Raw genomic sequence first — 27,440 nt, 5'->3', positions numbered from 1 at the left:
GAGAGGGCATAAATTCAAATTGAGGAAAGACAGATGTAGGATAGATGTGCGGAAATTTGCCTTTAGCCAGCGGGTGGTTGGTGGGTGGAACAGACTTCCATCCCTTGTCGTGGAAGTTGATAGCCTAAATAAGTTTAAGGCTCAGCTGGACAGGTATTTCGAACGAACAGAGGGGTGAAGTGGAAGTGGTTATTTTTATTTATTTATGTTACTTTTTTTTTTTTTTTTTTTTTGGCTGATGCTGCATAAGCTTGCTTTCTTGCATCAAATGCCTCTACTAATGCTAATGCTAATGCTAATGCTAAGAATGACTAGAGTGTCTGAGACAGTATCACCCAGTTATGTTACTGATGCAAGGTGGTTGGCAGAATTCAAAAGAGGACAGCAGTCAGTTGAGAATGAGTGAAGATCTAATCAGCCATTTGAAGCAATCCATTCTGAAACAACTATCATTCCAGAAGAAAAAATTTTAGAAAATAGAAAAATTAAAGTGTCTGAACTGTAAAAGTACTAAACATTTCTCTTGGAAGCATTTTAACAATAATACATGATCATCCAAAGTTTGTGTAAGGTGGTCCCCAGAAACCTGTCCATTCATGACAAACATCAGAGGTTGGAGCCATCAAAATAAAATTTAAAATTAATTCTTGCTAATAAAAATTATAATTGGATAGATTTTTTTATGATCCTTAATACAAATTAGAAAGCAAGCAGTGGAAGAATAAGGGATCTCCAACCATGAAAATCTTTCGAACTGTGCTATCAGCTGGAAAAGTACTGGCCTCAATTTTTTGGGACGCAATAGGATTCTTGTTAATTGATTACCTTGCATTTAAAAACCACAATAAAAGGGGAATGTTATGTCAGCCTTACACAAAAGTTCAAAGCTGCAATTTGGGAAGAAAGATAAGGAAAGCTGGGTTATCAGGTTTTGCTTCTCCACAACAATGCACCTGTAAAATTCATGAATACGAATTTAAACAATTAAACCCCCCCCTCCATACAGTCTAGATCTGGCCACAGGTGACTATTATTTGTTCAGAAACCTCAAGTCTCATCTTCGTGGAACTCATTTTAAAGATGAAGAGCTTAAAGCAATTGTGGAAGTCTTATAATCATATCAGTTCTCGCATATTTTATACTCAGTTCTGAGAACTTTTTTATCACCCCTCTTACTAACTTATTTATAATTTAATAAGAAGGGTGGTTCATTATAATTTTACACTATAATTTACATTGGTTTATACTATACTAAAAGATATTAGCTGAGATGAGAATGATAAACACAATGAACAAAATTTCACCATTATTAAAAATGCCAAATATAAGTGGAGTGGAATTTTTTTGTGGAGGGGGAGATACTTAAAAAAAAATCAACTTATTCTTTGACAATATGGTATTTTAAAATTTTCAGAAAATTTTTTAAAATATCAACAATTGGTAATATTTAATTACCGGATGATAAGATAAAAAATGAACATTCTACCTTTTTCAACTGTTGGGGGGTGTATCTGGTCTACTAGTACTTCCGGTTGCACAATCAACAAACAGAATACTTCCAATCTTGGCACCTGTATTAAGTTTTTCATTTTGAACTTGACCCACATTATCCTCTGATTTCAATTCTTGTGATTCACCTTTATTTTCCATCTCCATTCCAAGTTTATTAAATTCATCATCTACAGGATAATCACTCTCTTTTGCACCTAAAAGTGAAAAATAAATATATCTAGTTAATGTTTCAATCATCAGATTAGTAAATATTTTTTTGTTATAAAGAACTAATAATAATAAAGAAGACTAAAGGAAATGCAATTTAAATTTAATTGATATGTACAAAAGGAATTGTAAGAAAGTGTAAATTAATAATTTTCTCAGATAACCCATGCTTTTGTATAAAGTTTCTCAAAAAAATCTGAAATGTTTACATTTAGCATTAGCATTGGTAGAGGCATATGATGCAATAAAGCAAGCTTATGCAGCATGAGCCAAAAAAAAAAAAAAAACCTCCCATTTCACCCCCTCCGTTCGTTCCAAATACCTGTCCAGCTGAGCCTTAAATTTATTTAGGCTATCATCTTCCACAACAAGGATGGAAGCCTCTGAGTCAATATCTGGGAAATTAAAATCCCCCATTATAAGACTCTCTGATTTACTGGCCCACTCTATTTCCCTGTACAATTTCTTATTATACTCATCAGAGTCATTAGGCCTATAACACACTCCTACTCTCAATTTTGATCTCCCAATGCTTATGTCACACCAAACTGACTCGACACTGCACTGTCCAGCGATGTAGACTGGCTTCACTTCCTTGGATTTTATGTGTTTCTTAACTAATAGCATAACCCCTCCTCCCTTACTATCTTGTCTATCTTTCCTGTACACATTGTACTCCCTAAATTCCAGTTCTGCATTCCTTATATCTGTGTGACACCACATCTCTGATATCCCAACAATATTTGCCTTTGATGTTTTGAGCAATACCTCAAATTCATCATATTTTTTTTATCAAACTCCTAGCATTGGTGTATTAGCATTAGCAAGGGCACATGATGTAAGAAAGCAAGCTTATATAGCATCAGCCAAAAAAAAAAAAAAATCCTTATTTCACCCATCCCCTCACTCCAAATGTTTGTCAAGTTCTGCCTTGAATCTATTTAGGCTATCAACTTCTACAACGACAGATGGAAGTTTGTTCCAGCAATCATCCACTCGTACAAGTATACACACACTTGTTCCTATTCTTAGCTACCCCTACCACAACCCATGTGTTTACTTGTACCGCAATGACTCCCAGCAGTCTCTGAAATACCCTGCATCTTGTTTTCCAGCCTGATGCTCATTCCAGTAGAAGCAGTGCAAGAATCACTTTCACCTCTGCCAGTGGCTACTGTTAATCTATTAGCATTAGCATTAGTAGAGGCATTTGATGCAAGAAAGCAAGCTTATGCAGCATCAGCCAAAAAAAAAAAAAAAAAAAAAACCCACTTCCACTTCACCCCTCTGTTCGTTCAAAATACCTGTCCAGCTGAGCCTTAACCTTATTTAGGCTATCAACCTCCACCACAAGGGATGGGAAGTCTGTTCCACCAACCAACCACCCGCTGGCTAAAGGCAAATTTCCGCACGTCTATCCTACATCTGTCTTTCCTCAATTTGAATTTATGCCCTCTCAGGTGATTTTTCTGAGCTAGAGGAAGAATCCCATCAGCACTGAGCATGCTTAAACCATTCAAGGCTTTATACACCTCTATCAGATCACCTCGCTGGTGCCTAGTCTCCAGACACTGTAATTTGCAAAACTTAAGCCTTTCTTTGTAAGAGCACCCCTTTGTTCCATTCACTAATCTTGTTGCCCTTCTCTGTACTCGTTCCAGCAGCTCTACATCCTTCTTGAAATGAGGCCTCCAGACCTGTATACAGTACTCTAGGTGTGGCCTGACCATTGTCTTATACAATGGAATAATCACCTCCTTATCCCTGCTAGAAAAATTCCTGTATATCATTGACAATACTCCATGAGCTACTCTTGCAGCCCGTCTACACTGCTCAGAGAACTTCATATCTGCCTGCACAATCACCCCCAAGTCCCTTTCATTCTCTACCACTGTCAGTGTAGTACCACAGAGTTGATACATTGCTCTGGGGTTGCTGTTTCCCATGTGTAGTACTTAGTACTTAGTCCTTGTATCCCCCCAAGCTAGCACTGCCTCGATAGCATCAGCAAATATTATTGCACCCTTTCTATTTAAGTGTATCTCATTCCTGTAGAGGCAGTCTCTCCTGTTAACAAGTACAGACCAGGCTGAAAAAATTCTACCCCTTGAGCCTTGCACAATCTTTCTAGGGCCAAATTGATTGACAAGGCTATTATTATATACTCCCTCGTATTGTGTCTGGTCAGAATTGCAGACACTTTCAAATTCAACCCTAATTCACGGCTTTTTTTTTCAACAGTGACTTGTACATGTTAAGTAATTCCACTGGTCTCCCACTCTTAATTTCAAAGGTATTTGATCAGATTTGGCATAAAGGAGCTTTAAACTTTCTAAACACGCTTCAGCCCTGTCTATTGCTTGCTTTTTTTTTTTTTTTTTTTTTGCCCCTCACAAATGGGTGACAAGGTGCATCCACCATCATTTGTACATGATGGTGGATGCACTTTATTCTGTCGCCCTATAATTTAACACTAACCTTGTCCTTGGAACTGGCTCTCTTTGTCTTGAACGTCTAAACCAATTTGTGAATACCTCAAGGTTCTGTTTATTCATTTACTTTGCTTTCTTTATAGCAGTGGACCTCTTACACTAAAAAACCAATCCATAATATGATGAGTGGAAATGGAAATTCAAACCATAATATGATGATGACAATACATTAAGTCTGGCCTTCCAGTTTACTAAACCTGGAAAACCAAATGCATAAACACCACAATCCGCATGATATTCCTCAATCCTTCTAAAACCTAATGTGTCTTATTTCCTGCAAAGGAGAATCTGCTGCACTTATTTACACATTCAATAGCCAGATTTCTAAATAAGAATACCTTTCTTGGCATAAGCATATCACAAACATTGCTTCTCTCTGCACAAAGAAAAAATCCTAAGTTTTCTTCTGTGTAGCCCTTAACACAGTATAAATAAAAAGAAAATTATTAATTTATTATTTTGTGTTTTTTGTGAAATCTCAAGCTTTGTTTTAAATTCAATATTGTTAAATATTGCAAAACAGGGTTTTGCTTGCAAAGCTTACCCTTTCCAAAATGCTTAAATTAATGAGAAAATATTACTTAAAATTTTTTAAAAACATTTAAAAATCAACATACGAGATATAGAGAAGTGTATACTGTATATAAAAGATATAGAAGTGTATATTACATATAGAAGCATAAGTGCAAACACCATAAACTGGACAATTTTCAGATCCTTTGATCCTCACCTGGTGCAAGTTTTTTGGATCCTTTCAGCTTTACATATGTTACTTAATGTAAATGAAGAGATGTAAACAAGTCTCCTCATCTCTGCTTACGTCCTTATTCTGTAACAATAATATTAATTCTGGGGCCATAGAATAATATAATTATTCTGTGGCTCCAGAATTTAACACTAACCTCGTCCTTGGAAGTAACTTCCAAGTACAGCTACAGATAATATAAGGTTAATGCTGTTTTAAAATAAACACATTTTTAATACAAATGTTACATTGTACATGTCTTTACCTTTGCCCAATAACAATAATAACTTATGATTTCAGTATTATACATATAACATGCTTCTTTTCAGAAATGGAAAGGGAATAGGAAATAAAAATGAAAAATAAATCATTTTACTGCAACACTAATTTTACTACAACACGTATGACATACATTGATAAGAGAATAATGCAAAATATTATAGTACACATTCTGGCAGAGAAACAGGCAATTATAAACACCAATTTTTTTATTATTTTTTTTATCGTATGATGTGAGCAATACACAAAGGAACTAGTTTTTTTCCTGCTTCCTACGTGTATCGTGGTCGTGAGATCCAACTGGATAATGCGGCACCATCGTGATATACAAGCCTGGGGCAGGATTCGAACCCGCAACCTTTGGTTTGCCAGGCAGACAGGCACTTTACCCACCCAGCTAGCCCAGTGGGCATAAACACCAACATGTTAGCATTATAGCACTTAGTAAGCATGGAGCAATGGACGGGTGGATAATGTGCATTATCTTTAAGTGCATACTATAAAAATTACAATAGTATCATGGCTGTTTGATATTTATTTTGCTGTCACTTCAACAGCAACAACAATAATCCAGTACTGTCTGCTCTTGCTACTAAGTCATATTAAGAACTTCGAGAAAACTCATTCTGTGCTAAAGATGATGCCTCTGGGAAAAGAAAACAGTAAAGCAAACGAATTCCAGAAATTAGTGCAGCTATCAGGACTGTGTTCAAACAGGGTCCACATTGTTCTACACATTGCCATGTAGTTCCATACAAAAGTCCAGGCACTGCACTCAAATTTTAGCCATCAACTCCTTACCCTTCTGGACAAGGTGAAGGCTTAATTCATAATCTTAAAAATTCATAATCTGTTTATAATTGATTAAGCACATTTTCATCTTTCTGGACTGGTTAGTAAGTAAAATTTTTGGCAATGGTTGGAAGAAAATTCCTATCTAAAGTGCAGAATAAAGTGCATCATAAACCTTTACACACTGCCAAGGTTTATAGTAATGTAGGTAATATCATCTGTTGGCATTAGCGACCCTCACTTCTTTGAGGACGGCAGTGAAAATGAAACAACTGTGACATCTGCCTGCAATGTTCAGATGACTGACATGTTTCTGATGCAAGAAATAACCATGTGCTCTCCAACTAATGATTTCAGTAAGCTGGGGTGCCATCTCATATCATCACAATATTGATGAATGCTGTAAGACTGCCATTTCTCAATCAGTCAAGGGATGGGGGTCATTCCTTGGCTAGCAAGATCACCCAGTTTGATAACATACTTTTTTCTTTTTTTTTTTTTTTTTGTGGGACTAATTGTAAAGCAAAGTCTACAAAGATCACCCAAACAAATTGCAGAGTTAAAATAATCAGGATTCAAGAAGAAATAATCAAAATCTCAGCGGAAAGAAATGCTGCACTGCCATTTCTCAATCAGTCAAGGGATGGGGTCATTCCTTGGCTAGCAAGATCATCCAGTTTGACAACATACGTTTTTTTTTTTTTTTTTTTTTTTTGTGGGACTAATTGTAAAGCAAGGTCTACAATGATCACCCAAACAAACTGCAGAGTTAAAATAATCAGAATCTCAGTGGAAATGCTGCATGGTGTAATGAGAAATATGCTTAAGACTGGCAGAGCATCTGTGCTGAGATGAAGGTTACCTTACCTTGCACATGCTGTCTTCAAAGAAATGCTTTTTTTCTGTACTTTAAGTTGATATGTATATAATTTCTTAAAAACATTTCAATGGTTTTTTAAGTTTTTCTAATTGCCCATTTCTCTGTTGCACTCAGTACAATAATAGGAATACAAACATATAAAATATTTGCTTCTTACCGGGAATGCTTGCAATACAAAGAAGGTGTGAGGAACAGATGTGAAAAGAACTCAAAACGTCTGCAGGATTATTAGCATCAATGACATTAACCTTGCTACTACCATGAGTACTAGTGCATATCCAGACCAATGAAGAAAGGTGCTGTTCCATCTCTTCATGTTCTTTTCTTTCTTTTTCATTTTCCTAATCAGGAAAATTAAAATTATAAACAGTGTGTGTTATGTATATATAAATATATATATATTTATACAGTAGGGCCTCGACTTATGATGACATCGACATCCGATATTCTCAGGAACCAATATACCATCCATACGATCATTTATTTTAAGACTAGGTGATATTTGCAGGTACCGATGGCTTTCTGATATAGCTGGAATGATACATGGGTGGAAATTTTCAGAGGTGTGGTGCACGGAACATCACTTGTATGATTGTTCTCAAACCAATTAGCATCTTTGTTATTGTTCAACAATGTTATCGTTCAACGTGTGGCACGCAGAACATCACTCGTACAATTGTTTCAGATCTATGATGATCTGAAACTTCAAGCTCCATCAACCAGCGGCAGTGCTGTGCTCTTTGAAGACTTCAAAGCCAGCAGAGGCTGGTTCGAGCACTTCAAAAAAGAAGGGCGAATATCAAAAGTGTTGAAAGGCATGGGGAGGCATCGAGTGCTGATAATAAAGCAGCTGAGACCTTTAAAATTGAATTCCAAGAGTTAGTTGACCAAGAGGGTAATCTTCCGCAGCAGGTTTTTAACATTTACGAAATCGATCTCTTCTGGATGCGAATCCCCAGGAACACGTACATCACTAAGCACGAGGCTAGTTTACCTAAATATAAGCCTATAAAAGATAGGCTCATTCTTCTGTTGGGTGCCAATGCCTCTTGAGATTTTAAGCTGAAGCCTTCGCTTGTGTATCACTCTAATACCCCCACAGTATTTAAACAACAAAAGGTCGACAAATGCATGCTGGGAGTGTTTTGGCACAGTAACAAGAAGGCCTGGATTACAGGACATGTCTTCAATGAATGGGAGCTTGAAGTTTTCTGTCCTTCAGTGAAGGGTTATATTGAGAAAAATAAGCTTCCTGTAAAGGCACTGCTCCTGCTGAATAATGCACCAGGCCATGATCTCAACCTTGTTCAATCTCTTCAGGTACAATTTGACTTTGTTCAAGTCAAAATTTGCCACCCAACACCAATCCTCTTCTTCAACCAAACCAGCAAGTGATTGCAAACTTCAAGAAAATCTACACCACGAAAATGTTCGCAAGTTGCTTTACAGCGGCCTCTGGTGCAAATGCTCTCACCCTCAAAGATTTTTGGAGGTGGAAGTTCAACAAGCTGGACTGTGTGAGGATGACTGTAAGTTCTTGGAATGATGTTGACACCAGTTGCTTAAATTCAGCCTGGAAAAAGATTTGCCCTTTAATTATTCATAATGTTGACGGATTTGAAGATGATGGCGCTTTGACAAATGATATTGTCACTCTTGGTAAATCAATGGGTCTAGAGGTTGGTGAAGAGGATGTGGAGGATCTTACTGACACTCATGGGTGTGAGCTAACAACAGAGGAGCTACAAGAGTTGAAGAAAATTACGGAGAATGACACTGGACTTCAGGAAGCTACAAAAAAATTGTCAAAATCCATTCGGAGAGTTTCTTTGCCAGTAGCAACAAAAGACTGAAAAGACGTGTGACGCTTGATGTAGTCCCACCACCACTATGCTACTATTGATTTCATCAGCTGTGCACTTCGAGTCTATTTTTGTTGGTTTTTTTTATTTTAAGATGTTTTATTTTATGACTATTTATTAAGTCATCTTTGTAAAATAATAAGAGGAGTTTACCTCAATATAGTACACAGAACACTTCCGTATGATACTCTCCAGAAATTAAAACGAAAAAATATGAAACTTAAATAGGGATTATTTGTCTTTGCGCATGCGCGTCAAAGCCCATGAACCAGAGATGAGATATGGCTGATAAACATTAACAGAATTAATTTTTGTGTAATTTAATTTCTACGGTTTCTGCAATTAATGGTTGCATATAATTACGTTGGACACTAAGTATTTTGGCCTCATTAAATAAAAAAGTATGTTTTTCGTTAACAACGTGAAAAACTCTTACGTGGGCTTTTACGTGCATGCGTGAAGACAAATAATCAATATTAAGTTTCATACTCACCCCTATTCAGCAATTTTCATTCCTGTGATCATGACATACGGTCGAAAAGTGTTGTCAGCTTCAGGAAGGAAAATCGTTTTGCAATTTTTTTCGTTTAAATTCTTTTAATTAATTTTCTTATTTTAATTAGGTTAAATTGATTTTTAATTGTGTTAAATTGAGTTTTATTGTGTTAAATTGATTTTTAATTATTTTTTAAACTATTTGTTACTCTATGTAAGTTTTTTGATTTTTTCGTTTTAATTTCTGGAGCGTATCATACGGAAGTGTTCTGCGTACTATATTGAGGTAAACTCCTCTTATTATTTTACAAATATTGATATCAACATAGAACATATTGAGAATTACAGCTCTGGTTCATACTATCTAATTAAGTAATCTTTATAAAAAAAAAACTCATTTTTAATGTAAAAATGAAGTATAACATGCAAGAAATACCTATTTTATGTTGTTTTGGAACGAATTACAGGAATTCAATGTATTATTGGTTTCAACTTATAATATTTTCAACATACAATGGTTTTGTGGAACGAATTACCATCGGATGTTGGAGTCCCACTGTATATACATTAACAAATAAGAATAGCTTGATATGTCTTTTTTATTTAAATTGAAACCCAAATTAAATTAAATAAAAGTATTAGTATTAACTATATAGTGCAAGAAAGCTACAGGTTTACTGCACTAGCCAAAAAAAAAAAAAAAAAAAAAATAAATAATAATAAGAAGAATAAAATAAGTAAAAAAAAATAATAAAAATAAATAATATATAAAAATAAAAACAGAAAATAAACAACCTACATGCTTCCCTCCTCATGTAAGTAATTATCCAGCTAACCTTTGAATTTTCTTCAAACAATCAGCATCAGCTACCCATGAAGGTAATTTATTCCAGTAATTAGCAGCTTGCTGGCTAAAAGAAAACTTCCTACAACCCAGTCTAAATCTCTTCGCTCCATAATTTGAATTAATGCCGCTAGTTCGTTAATCAGTTGTAACAGTAAAAATTTTATCTTCGTTCATTTTACTATCCTTTCTCAGAACCGTAAAGACCACAATAAAGTTCCCTCTGCCCTAAGACAAAATATGTGGCCTGGTTGGCACGCTTTGCAGGCCATATTAGTCCTTTACTCATGTGGGTGCCTTTTGCAGATCGCAACAGCCTAGGTACCCATCTTTGGACCCTTTCAAAAAGATCGATGTCTGTTTTTTTAGGTACAGTATCCACACTTGATACGGTATTGCAAGTTGCTTTAAAATTGTCTTATATAGTGGGATAATGACCTCCTTTTCCCTATAAACCAATTTTAAATAAACCATTGAGAGGACACTATAGCGTATCTCTGCCACCAGTCTATGCTGCTTGGATAACTTCACATCTGTTGTTTGTTTGTTATTTTGGTTTTTAGGAGCATTAGCAACTAAGGCCATATTGCTCCGGGGATATGCGGTGGTCATTCCCTGACCTTTCTGCATCCTCCATATTTGGTTGTCATGGGCTCAAACCCCGGTCTAATCAAGAAGCGTGTGCTACGCACTGCTGCTCCTGCCCACCTGGCTACGGAGGCGCCAACTTCACATCTGCCAGTATTTTAGCTACCAAAGCGCTTTCTTCCTTTACTGTTTTTAATTCAACCCCACTAAGTGCATAAGTTTGGGATAGCTATTCCTCAAGTGTAAGACCATGTATTTTGCTGCATTTAAAAGTATCTGGCACTTTTCTGACCACCCCTGAAATGTATCCCAGTCATCTTTCAGGAGTGCTACTTAGTGTCCATCATTAACCATCTACCCAATTTTTATCATCTGCAAATTTTGACATCATACCCTCTATCTCTTTGTCAATTTCATTTACGAAAATCAGAAAAAAAAGTGGTCCCAGAACCATTTCAACCAACAAAAAGAAACTATGTGTTTCCACCTTTCTCTAGCATCATTTTCTTCAACAATTCTAAGGTCCTCTGTTAATTCACTTTTGCCTTGACATGGTGCACCTTGAGAGTGAGTAGAATTCGGACATAATGATATTAAACTCCTTGATGTCTGACACATCTCGCAAACAACTTTTACTCCAGCATTACGAAAAGTGCATGAGGAACATTCCCACAAATCCACAGTATTATCTCTAATACTCTTACATATCCTGGTTCTCCAAGTTGATAGACGATCAGAGCTGGATTCTTCACTGCCATTTCGGTTAGCACCACACACAGAACATTCAGATGTGATTACGAAGTGTACAACGAGAACATACCCACTTCTAACATTAGACCAATCTGAAGAATAACTATTAATCCTAACCCTTAGCTACCTTTCCTGCGGTCACCGTGCAATCTGCCTTAGAATCTCACCTGTGAGTCTAATGTGTTCCAACTTATACAGTAATCTTTCATGTGGAACTCAGTCAATGTTTTGCTAAAGACCAAATAAACAATGTTAAAATTAGTTACTACATCCAATTCATGAGTAACTGTTTCAAAACAGCTGACCAGTTAGTTAAACATGATTTTCCCTTACAAAAACCATGTTGTGTACCTTCAGAATTCCATTTCTGTCTAAATGCTCCTGTACTGTATTGTATTGTATTGTATTGTACTCTCTATCACTGCCTCCATGGCCCCGAGTGCCATGCGAGTGACTAAAGCGATTCTTCAGTGATTTGAAAGCGATTTTTCTTAAAAGAGCGATTGATTGTAGTTGAACGTTATTTTCTAATTTCCAAAGTCATATAATTTTGCTCTTCTAAAGTAAAGAAGTCAGCTTACTCAACAGAAAGGAAAGCCACTTTTCTTCTTGTATATAAGACTAATCTACTAATGCACTAACACTAACAACCTTATCGCTTGGTCACTGGTGGCACCGCTCCTGCCTCCATGTGGCGGGGCTGGAAGCCTAGGAGGAGAAATCCACTCTCCCGGGACTAAAAGGAGCAACTATGGACAACACAAAACAGTCCTACTATGGATCTCTTGATCCAGATTCAAGTAGACATGACGACCATGATAATTTGAATAAATCCCATGCTAAGAGACAAAAAAAAGAAGGGACAGATTTTTCTGCTCCTCTCTTCTTAATATTGCATTCCTCCACAGACCAACCATTGAGTAAGCTCTCCCCATTTTTGATTCAGAAATGTCTCGAAAATGTGGCTGGGCCTCCAAAAATGGTTCGGCGACTAAGATCTGGAGACCTATTAGTGGAGATGAGTGAACACAGACATGCTGAAAGACTCTTGAAAATATCTACCTTTGGTGGAATTCCCACATAGGTTACCCCACATGCCACCTTGAACTCCTCTAAAGGGGTAATATCTGAATGGGATCTTCTAAATGTATCAGAGGATGAACTTGTCTCCGAATTAAGTAACCAAAATGTAGTCCAGGCAAAAAGAATTGTCATCAAAAAAGATGGAGAGCCTGTCCCTACACGAACAGTCATATTGACATTTAAGTCACCAAATCTCCCCACAACTATAAAAGCTGGATATCTCAGATGCCATGTTCGACCGTACATTCCCAACCCAGTTCGGTGCTTTAAGTGCCAAAAATTCGGTCATTCGCAAACTGTGTACAGAGGTATAGTCACTTGTGCTTCTTGTGGTTCAAAAGCACACACACATATGGACTGTAATAATGAAACCCAAAACTGTCCTAACTGCCAGGGAAATCATTCTGCCTTCTCTAAGGACTGTATCCAATGGAAAAGAGAGAAGAACATTCAGAGATATAAAATAGAGAATAATGTGTCATATCAAGAGGCAAAGAAACACTTTGCAATCCCTACTAAATCATCTACATACGCCTCAGTTACTCAACAGCTACGCACAATATCAACTCAGACTGACTGCTCCGTCCCTCCAAATATCTCTATATCTGGTTGGGCGAAATCATTACTTACTTCATTAAAAGAACAATCTCCCTCCAAATATGCAACCCAAGAAGTAAATACTCCGGTAACAATACCTCCAGATAAGAATCCCAATCAGCAACCGAAAGTACAAACTAAGAGCTCTGAAAGAACTGATACGCACACATTCAGATCTGATACCATGGACACTGATGAAAAAGCGGATGAAGATGACACATTTCTTGAAATTCATCCAGAAGGTGACATTGACACAAGCAGACCAGTCTTCTCAAAGAAGGATAAAGGAAAAATTGACAGGCGTAAACAAACTACCTCACGGAAGTTAGCAGACACTAGCTAAAACCAAACAATGGATACAATTATTCAATGGAATTGTTGTGGGCTCCGTGCTAACTTTGACGATTTTTACGACCTATCTGAATACAAGCCTGTTGCAGTATGCATTCAAGAAACAAATCTCACAAATGCAATATCTATGAAAATTAAGCATTACAATATGTATAGAAAAGATAGAAACTCATCTAATTTAGCTCATGGAGGAGTAGCACTCATAGTGAACTCTTCAGTGCTCTCTAGACCTATCCCCCTGCAAACATCTTTAGAGGCTATTGCTGTCCGTGTCACCTTTGGAATCACAATAACATTAGTTTCATTGTATCTATCACCAAATCATACATACACCTTTGCTGATTTAGATAATTTAGTAATGCAAATACCTGCTCCCTTTTGTATTATGGGTGACTGGAATGGCCGTCACCCGATATGGGGTTCTCAACATCTTGACTCCAGAGGACAGATAATTGAAAAAATTTTAGATAAACATAACCTGACAATTTTAAACACTGGTGCTCACACAATTGTGCATTTACCATCTGGCTCAACCTCTGCTATTGATCTTTCAATATGCTCTCCAGTGATATTTCCTCTCATAGACTGGACCGTTACTAATAACCCTCACGGGAGCAATCACTTTCCTATCATCTGTACTTTCTGTATAAGTTCTACCCCTCAGAGTAACATTAGGACAACCTGGAAATTTGCTAAGGCTAACTGGATTAAATACCAAGAAATAGCTCACTTAGATACTGTCTTCATAGCAACCCACACAATTGACTCTGCAGTAAGCTACATTACAGATACAATAATGAAAGCATCCGAGACTTCTATACCAAAATCATCATCCAAAATCCGGCTTCATCCAAAAATGTGGTGGAACGAAGCATGCAACAGTGCTAAAAAAGAAAGGAACAAATATTGGAATATTTTTCGAAAACATCCAACCACAGCTAACCTCCTACAGTTTAAGAGAGTCAGAGCTAAAGCTCGTCATATAAGACGGGAGAGTAAAAAAGAAGCATGGGCGCATTATGCCTCCACCATAAACAGATCCACAGATACTTCTACAATATGGAAAAAAATCAAAAGAATTAATGGTAAATACTCGCAGACAACTTCTCCTATTCTACTTGTAAAGGGGAAAGAAATCTCTGAACCTACAGAAATTGCCAATGCCTTAGGTACTACGTTTGAAACGCTTTCAGCTGTTGCCACATATGAACCTGCATTTCAATTGCTAAAATCCCAGACAGAAAAATACAAACTAAATTTTAATACTGTCATCCTTCATTCTTATAATCTGCCTCTGACCATGAATGAATTGCGTAATGCACTTGCACGAGTGAAAAACAGTGCTCCAGGTCCCGACGGGATTTATTACACCATGATCTGTCATCTAAGTGAGGAATCATTAACAAATGTGTAACAGAATTTTCTTAGAGGAGTATTACCCCGCTAGCTGGTGCCATTCTTATGTGCTAGCCTTCCCGAAACCAGGGAAAGACCACAAAGATCCCAAAAATTACCGTCCTATTTCTCTAACCAGTTGTCTGGGAAAAACATTGGAAAAAATAATTAACGCTAGACTGACATGGTTATTAGAAACTCAAAACATTTTAAGCCCAAGTCAGTATGGTTTCCGGAGAAAAAGATGTACGCTTGATCTCATTATCAAGGCTGAAACAAATATCCGGAATGCGTTCTTGAGAAATGAACACCTAGTTATGGTATGTGTTGACATCGAAAAGGCCTTTGATACAACTTGGCGATATGGGATTCTTCAGGACCTGCATAAATTTGGACTTCGGGGTCATCTCCCAAAATTTATTAAGAACTTTCTAGGCAATAGATCCTTTCAAGTCCGATTCCACTCTTCATTATCTCGAGCATATGTACAAGAAGAGGGAGTTCCCCAAGGATCAGTGTTGAGCACCACACTCTTTGCCATTAGGATTGATTCTATTACCAAGTGCATGACATGGCAAGAGACTTATTGAAAGACAACTACAAGGCACCATTAACAAAATAGGCCAAAAATAATGGATATCGGCTTTCTAAACCAAAAACGATTGCTGTGCATTTCTGTCGCAAACGTTCTTTACATCTGGATCCAGACCTTCAGTTGGATTCTCATTGTATTACTTACCAACCTAGTATTAGATTTCTTGGTGTAATATTTGATAAAAAATTAAACTTCCTGGAACATATAAAACATATTCGTACAAGTTGTCTTAGAAAACTAAATCTTCTCAGAGTAATTTCTTCTATGTCATGGGGTGCAGATCGTTACGTGCTGTTACATCTATACCGCTCACTGATCAGATCCCGGTTAGACTATGGGTCTCCTGCATATGACTCAGCCAGGCCAAGTGTATTGAAATGGCTTGACCCTGTACATCACAGTGCATTAAGAGTTGCACTGGGGGGCTTTTCGCACATCACCAATCTTAAGCCTGTATACCGAAGCCTATGAACCACCGTTACACCTTAGGCGGGAAACTACTACTAAATTATGCAGCCAAAATCAGCAGTCTCCCACATCATCCCATGCGGCAATGCCTCTTCATGCCAAAATGGAGAGAAATCTATCAAACTAAACAGCGTTACAACAAACCATCTGGCATTAGGCTTGAAGCTTTGATCACAAGCTGGGGCCTGAAGTTTTCTAACACCCTCCAGGATACTAGCATGGAAACGCAGCCATGGCTTTCCATGGCTCCAGTACATATTGATAGACATTTTCAGCAATGGGGAAAGAATAACTTCTCTGATATCAACATTAGACAAATACATATGGCTCACTCTACCGAGTTTAGCAGCTTCATTCAGCTATACACAGATGGATCCAAAACTGGTAATAAAGTTGGCACAGCTGTAGTACTACCAAATGCCACCATCTCCAGACAGCTCCCACCAGAATGCAGTACTTATACCTCAGAGTTATATGGTATTCTACTAGCCCTAGAGAATATAACAGAAGCCTCGTACGCTAAATCCATCATTTATACGGACTCGTTGAGTGCTGTTAATGCTCTACAGTGTAAATCCTTCCCTAGTCATCCTCTGATACAGAAAATTTTAGCACAGTTATTAGCACTTCATGGACGTGGACAGCTCGTAATATTTTGCTGGATCCCTGGACACGTTGGAATCGTAGGAAACGAGCAGGCAGATTTAGCTGCTAAAATTGTTACAAATGAGATACCATCAAATTTCAGGACTCCTTATAGTGATCATAAGTTCTTTATCAAACAGACATATAAAGAAGTGTGGACACGCTTGTGGAAAGATCAGAAAAATAATAAACTTTTTGAAATCAAGAGAGAACCTAAACTGTGGCAATCCAGCCTGAGACGAAACAGAAAGGAAGAAACTATTTTATAGCCAGATTACGCATTGGTCATACTTTCCTCACTCATAGCTATCTACTAACAAACAGTGACCCTCCATAATGCAGTAATTGTTTATGCCCACTAACAATAAAGCATATCATCATAGAATGCCCGCAATATCAAAAAGAACGGAAAACAGCTTTTTCCTCTAATTTTCATAATTACAATCATTTAACACTGCAGTGTGTCCTAGGAGATCGAGAGAACATAGATGACATTTTTCTTTTTCTAAAATTTATTAATAAATATCACCTTATCTGAACTGCTATCTCCTGTAAGAAAAACGAAGGAAATATCAGACAGTAATTAGTGCATTATAGCCTAAGTTGCTGATGCACCAATAAATCTAACAAACAACAACAACAAACAACAACTGCCTCCATGATTTTCCCCAACAGTGAAGTCAGACTTATCAGTCTGTAGTTACTCATTTATAACTGCCTTTATGTATATTGGCACTACTCCAATCGAGAGGAATCTTTTCATAGTTCGATGATGTTCTCATAATTTAAATAAATTAATCATAAATTAAAGACTCTTGCTGCCACCATTCAAATATTATAAAGACCTGAAAAGATTTTATAATCAACATCTAATTAGTTTTTCAAGAGTGTCAACAAAAACTTCAAACAACAGAACTCAATTATTAAGTCAATATTGGTAAAATAGCCTTTACAGCAGGAGTGAATTAATATATGTTCACAAAAAATTCAAACTCTTAGTTATGGAGAGCTGTACTACTAACTTAAACAATCTTTCATAGATATTTAAAAATCACAAGTGGGATTGATATGAGAGTTATGGCATTTTTGTTTAATGCCAAATCTGTTGGCAGTTGGATACATATTTATTTTGGTATATGCTAGTTTGATTTCATGGTGTTTTTTTATGAGACAATATAATTGAAGTTACTCTAAACTTCATTGAATTTTTTTATTTTTTTCAAAACACTAAAAGTTTTATCTGTGGAAAAGTTCATGTCTAGTAATGCATTCAAGTCAATTTGAACAAAAGTAACACATCTACAGACTGACATCTTTCCATTGTATTGTATTGACATTACTTGCTTTTGTAATAGTAAGTAGTTTTTTTGTTTGTAACTAGCAACTACTTGACATTCTGAAAGGCTACCTCATGTAAGACACACTTTTATCTACATCCATTTTTCCTGAGTTATACTTGAGTTCTTATTTGCTTTTTTTACAGTCTGTAGTTTACAATAAAAAACTAAATAAGTTACCTACACAGCAAAAAAAAAAAAAATGGAAAGAATGCAAAGGGGTATTATACATTGTCAAATGCAGAATATCATATAATAAACACTTTATTAAAAAATAAAGAAAAACTAAAAAACATTACTTTAATAATATCCAATGAGAATACGCATTTAAGATGTGAACAGAAAAGATGGAACATCATGCTACAATGACTGCCATAATTCTGTCATAATTTTCACCCTCCCTGCTGCCAATCCACTATCAAGTATAAGAAAATAAACTGGCTATCACTGCTCTGTTGTTTTTTCACCTTCTACTAAAGGTCATGTTGGACAGACAACTTGTGTAATCGAGACCCGCTAATATTTGTAAAATCAGACAAATGCTAACTTATGATTTTCTCTCATAGAGGATGTGTCCTCATTTTGAATCTACATCAATAAATATAGAATATATAAGATAATAAGAAATATTATATTTTAAAAATATTATAGATATTTTAGAAATTTTAAGCCAAGAATTCTCTTACCTGAGATTTTTTCAGGAATAACTGCATCCAGGTAAGATGTAATTAGAATAGATGGAAATAATATTGAAAAACCTGCCTAAAGAGAGATGAACCTTGAAACATGACAAAGGAATGAAAGCAAGCTTTGACCCTAAATCTATGCATTGCAAATAATTGGAAGTATTTATCTCCCTTTATACTTCCAATTATTTTCCAAGATGTCTCTAGATGCTGCAATTTGCAGGATTAAAGCCTTTTTTGGTGAGAATATCCTTTTGTTCACTTAACTAATCTCATTGCCCTTCTCTGCACTTGTTCCAACAGATCAAATCCTTCCTAAAATGAGGTTTCCAGATCTCTGTGCAGTACTCAAGATGTGGCCTAACCATTCCCATACAGAACATGATAATTATTCCTGCTGGAAAAATTCCCAAATATCATTGACAAAATCTGATGAGCTGTCCTGGCAGCTTGTCTATACTGCTTGGAAAACTTCATGCTTGACTGCACAATTACCTCCAAGTCTTTTTCATTCTCCATTACCTTTGCAAGAATAACATACACAGCTGGTATGCTATTCTTGGACCACTGATGCCCATACTGTGTCAGTATCAAACTTCAATTGCCACTTCTCAGCCCATCTGCTTAAATTTTCTAGATCTTGTTGAAGCAGCATACCCTGATTACTGTCATTAACCATCCTACCAATCTTATTATCATCTGAAAATTTAGACATTAAGCCTGATATTCCTTCATCAATACCATTAATAAATATAGAAAATAACAATGGACCCAGTATTGAATCTTGCGAACTCCAGTAATAACAGAACGCCAAGAAGCACAGTGCCCATTGATAACCACTTTCTGTCTTCGCTACTCAACTATCCCTTTATCCATAGCAGTAACTTGTCCTTAATGCCATACTGCTCAAATTTGTACAGAAGTCTTATGTGCAACGGTATCAAAAGCTTTTCTGAAATCTAGGTATATGATATCAAAATTATTTTTTGTATACAATTCCTTTGTTACCGGGTCATAACATCTAGTCAGATTGGTCAGATAAGGTTGCCACTCAACAAATCCATGATGTGACTGTCATATAACTGCATTCCTGTCTAGATGGGCCTGCATTACTTCTTTAACCAGTGACTCCATTATTATCCCTAGTACAGAAATCAAGCTTACAGGTCTGCAATCACTCACTTCACCTTTTTATCTCCTTTGGGGATCAAAGAGTAAAAGTGAGTGATTGCAGACCAATAAGCTTCACTTTTGTGCACCCTTAACTGGGGTTTGATTGATTGATTGATTGATTGATTTGGATTTTATTGGCGCATTAGCAACTAAGGCTATAATGTACCAAGACCAGGTATATATAAAAATTAATATATAAATATAAAACCTAATTAATTAGGCCACCATGTCCAGATCTAATAACAAATATATAAAAAAGATAAATCAATAAAAGAAATAACAATAACATATAAATTTTAAATACGATTAAAAACCTTTATTGCTTTCAAAAAGCTAAAAATAGCAGACATTGTCATTGTCGGATAAAATCTGACCGAGTGTATACGGCTCAGTCAGATGGTTAAAAGTGGTAAAACGGATATTGCTAAAATCTGGACAGTCAACTAAAATGTGTCTAATAGATAAAATTGTGCCACAGGACTCACACATAGGAGGGTCATCAGCCCTCAGCAAAAAAGAATGAGTCAAATGACTATGTCCTATGCGGGTCTGGGCAAGAACAACTTCCTCCTTACGATTCCTGCGCAGACTAGACTGCCACGGTTCAATTACAGGCTTTATAAGATATAATTTATTCGCAGTCTGTCTATTCCACGAGTCCTGCCATTGGGAGTGTATGTTCTGGTGTATTATTTGCCTGTAGTCTGTATAGGGGACTGACAGGCAGCGGTTATTATTGGGAATTGCTGATTTGGCTGGGGTGTCAGGCAAATCATTTCCCCTAATCCCAATGTGGCTGGGAATCCAGCAGAAGCGGATATCATATTCACGTCCACGGAGGAAGTGAATCTTCTGCTGAATACTAGACAGAACTGGATGAGGATTATATCTCACAGATATTAAGGCCTGTAACATGCTGAGAGAGTCGGAATATAAAATGAACCGTTGGTATTGGCATTCACTAATGTGATCCAAGGCTAACTCTATAGCGTGCAGCTCTGCAGTAAATATGCTGCATTCAGAGGGAATCTGCTCCGATGTAGAGCTGTCTGTAAAGACAGCAGCAGATCCCACATATGATTCCGACTTCGAACCGTCTGTGTAGACTGGCGCGAAGTCGGAATATTCAGTTCGGTGCGCTGAATGAAGCTGCAGGTAGACAGATGATGGAGTGTCCGACTTTCCCCAATTTCTAAGAGACAAGTCACATGCCGGGACATGAGCATGCCAGGGTGGAAAGGGTTGCTTTGGTGTTTGGGCAACCTTGTCTACCCTGATATTAAGTTCTTTGAGTAGCTCTTGGAGACGAATACCAAAAGGACAATTCGCAGTCTTACGGGTATTATATAAATTTTCCTATCGTGGCTCAAAAACGAATGGCCACGTAGGATGGTCTGGCAGGGATTTCAGTTTTAAAGCGTACTTTAAAGACAACTGCTTACGTCGAAGCAATAACGGTGGTTCGTTTGCTTCGACGTATAAGCTCTGGACAGGAGATGTGCAATATGCTCCAGGAGCAATACGTAGGGCCTGATGATGGAGGGTGTCCAGCCATCGAAGGACACTGTCTCTGGCTGAGGAATATACCTGGGACCCATAATCTAGTTTGGATCGCACAAGTGCACGGTAAAGCCGAAGAAGGGTGCATCGGTCTGCTCCCCAAGATGTAGAGGAGAGCGAGCGGAGAATATTAAGCCCACGTGTGCACTTTGTGCAGAGCTGACGGATATGATCCAGAAAGGTCAGCTTTTTGTCAAATCTGAGTCCCAAGAATTTTGTGTCCGCTGCTACTGGAATAGCATTTTGTCCGAGCCTTAATTCAGGTTCAGGATGAAGATTACGCTTACGACAAAAGTGTACGCAAACGGTCTTCTCCGGTGAGAACCTGAAGCCATTAGCAAGTGCCCAGGAATTCAGACTATCAATGGCTTTCTGCAGTTGTCTTTCAATAACTCTCATGTTGCATGACTGACAAAAAATGCTAAAGTCATCAACATAGAGGGCACTGTTTACAGTTGGAGGAAGTTGTTCTGTGATTGAATTTATTTTGATGGCAAAAAGCGTGACACTTAATACTGATCCTCGTGGTACTCCCTCCTCTTGGCCGAAGGAAGGAGAGAGTGAGGATCCCACGCGAACTTGGAAAGATCGATTGGCTAAAAAAGTTTTTAATAAAAATTGGGAGCTGCCCCCTAAGACCAAGGCTATGCAGATCTTTTAAGATGCCAAATCTCCAAGATGTGTCATACGCTTTCTCCATGTCAAAGAACACCGACACCAAGCGTTTGCGTTTTAGGAAAGCATCCCGCATGGATGTTTCCAATCTAATAAGATGGTCCAAAGTGGACCGGTTCCTTCGGAAGCCGCACTGGATGTTGGAGAGTAGGTCATTTGATTCTAGATACCATATTAAATGAGAATTAACCATTCTCTCCAGGATTTTGCACAGACAGCTAGTCAGAGCAATAGGACGATAGTTTCTAGTAACTTTTGGATCCTTTCCTGGCTTAGGAAAGGCAAGAACGATTGCCTTGCGCCAGGAATCCGGAAACTGCCCTTCAATAAAGATTCTGTTATATAGAAGGAGCAGATAATCCACAGATTTTGGTGAAAGATGTTTAATCATTTCATAATGGATGGCATCTGGTCCAACAGCACTTGCTTTGGAAAGAGTAAGGGCTCTTTTCAGTTCCTCTATAGTGAATGCACTGTTGTAGGGATAGAGACCCTTGGACTTAAAATTAAGTGCCTGTTTTTCAATTTTATGTTTCAGAACCAGGAACTCTGGGGAATACGAAGATGTTGCGGAGATGTTAGAGAATGTTTCCCCAAGAGCATTGGCTATTGCAGTTGGATCTGCAATAGTGCATCCATTATAATCTAGGATTGAAGAAGGGTGGGATGTATATTTTCCCTTCATTTTCCGGATTTTATCCCAGACTACCTTAGAGTTGGTAGACTGGTTAATAGATGATGTAAAACGGATCCACAATTCCTTTTGACTCTGACGGCGGATATAGCGTGCTTTGGCTCGTGCGTGTTTAAAGGCTATAAGGTTGGTCGTGGTAGGATATCGGCGGAATATCCCCCACACTTTGTTTTGAGCCTTTTTTGCTGCTGTACATTGTGAATTCCACCAAGGTTTGGGAAATGGTGGAAACTGGGCAGATGTTTTTGGGACAGCATTCGCAGCTGCTTGGACAATGATTTCTGTGATGCACGTTACTGCATCATTGATAGGCTCCTAACTGACTGTACTGAGGTCACAATTTGCCTGATGTTGGAAGGCATTCCAGTCACCCTGATCAAACTCCACCATGGTAACCTAAAAGGAAGACGTGGTCTCCCACTGTGTAACAAGGTTATCACAGGGAAGTGATCACTTCCGTATGGATTCTCCTCCACTTCCCAAGTGAGTGAAGGGAGTAGAGAAGGGGAGCAGATAGAGAGATCAATGGCAGAAAAAGTACGGGTAGGCATGTGGAAGAAGGTGTTTGTTCCAGTATTTAGAAGGGAAAGGTCATTGTCATTGAGCATACGCTCTATGACTCGTCCCCTTCCGTTGATGTTAGCACTACCCCACAGGGTGTTATGTCCATTCATATCCCCGAGAAGTAAGTAAGGGGGAGGCAACTGCGTTACAAGATCATCAAGGTCTTCCTGGGGGATGTCAGTCCCAGGTGGCAAATAAAGAGAGCAGACTGTTAATATAAATCCCACCGTAAGGCGAATTGCAACAGCTTCCATGCTAGTTGTAATTAGCAAGGGCTGAACTGGGGTCTGGTCTGCTGGTCTAGAAGGAACTAGTAGTTGTTGGTGGCTCTATTGTCAAGGAAACGGGGAACATGCTTTGTAAAAAGGATAGGTGGAACAGGACAAGGGTATGTCTGCCAGGAGCAAAGGTTGATGACGTTGTAGAGCGAATATCATCTTTTAAGGGCACAAAAGGTGATATAGTTGTACACGTTGGCACTAATGATATTAAGAGTAGGAGACCGGCAGAATTACTTAACAAGTACAGGTCACTGTTGAACAAAAGCCGAGAATTAGGGTTGAATTTGAAAGTGTCTGCAATTCTGCCAAGACACGATAGGATGGAGTATACGATGAGAGCCTTGTCGATCAATTCAGCCCTGGAAAGATTGTGCAAGGCTCAAGGGGTAAAATTTTTTTCGGCCTGGTCTGTACTTGTTAACAGGAGGGACTGCTTCTACAGGGATGGGATACACTTAAATAGAAAGGGTGCAAGAATATTTGCTGATGCTATCGAGGCAGTGTTAGGTGGGTCGGAAAACTGCTAGCATGGGGGTATACAAGGACTAACAGATTAACAGCAGCCACTGGCAGAAGTGAAAGTGATTCTTGCACTGCTTCTATTGGAATGAGCAGCAGCCTGGAAAACAAAATGCAGGATATTTCAGAGACTGCTGGGAGTCATTGCGGTACAAGTAAACACACGGGTTGTGTTAGGGTAGCTAAGAATAGGAACAGGTGCATGTATACTTGCGTGTACACCAATGATAGGAGTTTGGTAAATAAATTTGAGTTATTGCTCAAAACATCAAAGGCGGATATTGTTGGGATATCACAGACGTGGTGTCACACAGATATAAGGGATGCAGAACTGGAATTTGGGGAGTACAACATCTACAGAAAGGATAGACAGGATAGGAAGGGGGGAGGTGTTATGCTATTAGTTAAGAAACACATAAAAACCAAGGAAGTGAAGCCAGTCGACATCGCTGGACAGTGCAGTGTTGAGTCAGTTTGGTGTGACATAAGCATTGGGAGATCAAAATTGAGAGTAGGAGTGTGCTATAGGCCTAATGACTCTGATGAGTATAATAAGAAACTGTACAGGGAAATAGAGTGGGCCAGTAAATCAGAGTCTTATAATGGGAGATTTTAATTTCCCAGATATTGACCTGAATTTGGGGGCTGGTCACTCACACACTAGCAAGGCTTTTGTGGATTTATTTGATGGTTGTTTTCTACATCAGCATGTTCGGGAGGCAACTAGAGGGAGTAATACTCTTGATTTGATTATAAGTAGTGATTCTTCATGCATTAAGAATCTGCAGATAGAGGAACCACTAGGTGGCACTGATCACAGTGTGCTGAAGTGGGATTTACTCAAAGAGGTAACTACCATCAGGGGTAAAGGGAAGGGTTATTGCTTTCGTAAAGGCGACTACGATGGACTGAGACAGTATTTAAATTCTATACTGTGGGACCAACTGATGATGTTACCAACAGCAAATTCAAAATGGGAAGCATTCAAAGAACTTATCTTGGAAGCTACTAGGCTTTACATACCAACAAAAAATATTGTTCAGGGTTTAGGCCTAAATGGAAGTCACAAGAACTAATGAGACATATGGCACAGAAGAAAAATGCTTGGGATACATATAAATTAACACGTGACACAGAAGCCTATGATAGATATAAACTAGTCTATAACCAAGTCACAAAGGAGGTTAGGCAGGCGAAGGAAGATTACGAGAAATCTTTAGCAAGGGATGCAAAGAAAAACAGCAAAGAATTCTTAACTTATGTAAACTCTAGAAGGAAAGGGATGAATCAGATTGGTCCACTTGATATCGATGGTTCAACTGTTGATGACCTGCTCAGGTAACTAACAAACTAAATGAATATTTTGCATCGACATTCACACATGAAGAGTTATTCAGTGAGGGAAATGCCAGAGGTGTATTCAACTCTGGCAGTAAGCTAGAGAATCTTTTAATAACTGAGAGTAAAGTGGAGGAGAGATTGTTGAAGATAAACACAAGGAAGCCACCTGGGGTTGATGGGATCTATCCAGTTATATTAAAGGAGGCAGCAAAGGAAGTAAGCAAACCCTTAGCCATAATTATGAGAGCTTCCTTGGACTCAGGGGATGTACCCATAGACTGGAGATGTGCAAATGTGACCCCAATTCACAATGGAGGATCAAAGGCTGACACAAGTAATTATAGAACTGTGAGTTTAACTTTTGTTCCAGGAAAATTAATGGAGGCACTGGTTAAAGAAGCACTGTAGGATCATCTAGACAAAACTTCAGTTATAGCTCGGACACAGCATTGTTTTGTTAAGGGGAAGTTTTGCCTGACTAATTTGATTGGATACTATGATGCAGTCACCAAAGAACTGGATGCAGGGAATAACTTTGATATTATATACTTGGATCTTAGAAAGGCTTTTGATACTGTTGCACATGGAAGACTGCTGCACAAATTGGAGCAGTGTGGCATTGGAGGCAAATTGCTGCTATGGATAAAGGGGTGGTTGAGGGGGAGAAGACAGAGAGTGGTAATCAATGGACACTGCTCATCGTGGACTAATGTTATCAGTGGAGTCCCTCAGGGTTCAGTGTTGGGTCCATTATTGTTTTCTGTATTTATAAATAATATTGATGATGGTATATCAACCTTAATGTCCAAGTTTGCAGATGATACAAAAGCTGGCAGGGTTGTTAAGGAAACTACTGACGCTATGCTGCTGCAACAGGATCTGGAAAGGTTGAGCAGATGTGCTGAGAGGTGGAAAATGAAGTTTAACATTGACATATGTAAAGTACTACATGTGGAAAACAGCAACCCCAGAGCAATCTACAGTGGTAGAGAATGAAAAGGACCTGGGGGTAATTGTGCAGGCAGATATGAAGTTCTCTGAGCAGTGCAGACGGGCTGCAAGAGTAGCTCATGGTGTCTTATCAATGATATACAGGAATTTTTCTAGCAGGGAGAAGGAGGTGATTATTCCCTTGTATAAAGCAATGGTCAGGCCACACCTTGGGTACTGTATACAGGTCTGGAGGCCTCATTTCAAGAAGGATGTAGAGCTGCTGGAACGAGTACAGAGAAGGGCAACAAGATTGGTGAATGGGACAAAGGGGTGCTCTTATGAAGAAAGGCTTAAGTTTTGCAAATTACAGTGTCTGGTGACTATTCACCTGCAAGGTGATCTGACAGAGGTGTATAAAGCCTTGAATGGTTTGAGCATGCTCAATGCTGATGGAATTCTGCCTCTTGCTCAGAATAATCACCTGAGAGGGCAAAAATTCAAATTGAGGAAAGACAGATGTAGGATAGATGTCCAGAAATTTGCCTTTAGCCAACGGATAGTTGGTGGGTGGAACAGACTTCCATCCCTTGTTGTGGAAGCTGTTAGCCTAAATAAATTTAATTCTCAGCTGGACAGATATTTCGAACGAACGGAGGGGTGAAGTGGAAGTTTTTTTTTTTTTCTGGGTGATGCTGCATAAGCTTGCTTTCTTGCATCAAATGCCTCTACTAATGCTAATGCTAATGGAAGCATTCTTTGGCATGCATCTGAGACTTGCCTCTGATGTCTTTACAACTTGTGACAGGTGGTAACATTTTCTCACATCTCTTTCTTTAACTCAGGAAATAAAACAAAATCAGAAGGTTTGAGGTCAGTGTGTGCTGCAGGATGGATGAGGGACACTTTTGACATTAATGCTGGCTAAATACTCAATGAGCAATGTGAGGTCTCGCATTGTTATGATGCAGCATCCACCCACCTTCATGTAGCTGTGGTCAATTGCAACAAATGTGATCCTATAAAGTGTGCAGTACAGTTGTGTACTAAGGTCCCATAACAGTCATATGACATTAGCATTAACAAAGGCATACAATGTA

General features: G+C 38.2%; 1 protein-coding gene across 1 annotated transcript in view; it reads right to left on the bottom strand.

Annotated features, from left to right (window-relative positions):
* The window catches only part of LOC150079667 (C-Jun-amino-terminal kinase-interacting protein 4-like), a 540,406-nt gene that overhangs the window by 160,408 nt on the left and 352,558 nt on the right, over window positions 1-27,440 (bottom strand). Inside the window, exons 19-20 of the mRNA XM_090383158.1 lie at window positions 7,065-7,248; window positions 1,495-1,706 (exon numbers count right to left, since the gene is read on the bottom strand). Coding sequence (XP_090239284.1) covers window positions 1,495-1,706; window positions 7,065-7,248 — 396 coding nt within the window. The remainder of the gene's footprint in view (window positions 1-1,494; window positions 1,707-7,064; window positions 7,249-27,440) is intronic.

Source organism: Mastigoproctus giganteus, chromosome 10, assembly GCF_048544385.1.
Source record: "Mastigoproctus giganteus isolate SK-2022 chromosome 10, ASM4854438v1, whole genome shotgun sequence".
NCBI classification, from domain to species: Eukaryota; Metazoa; Arthropoda; class Arachnida; order Uropygi; family Thelyphonidae; genus Mastigoproctus; species Mastigoproctus giganteus.
This window is presented reverse-complemented; position numbering and strand designations above follow the sequence as displayed.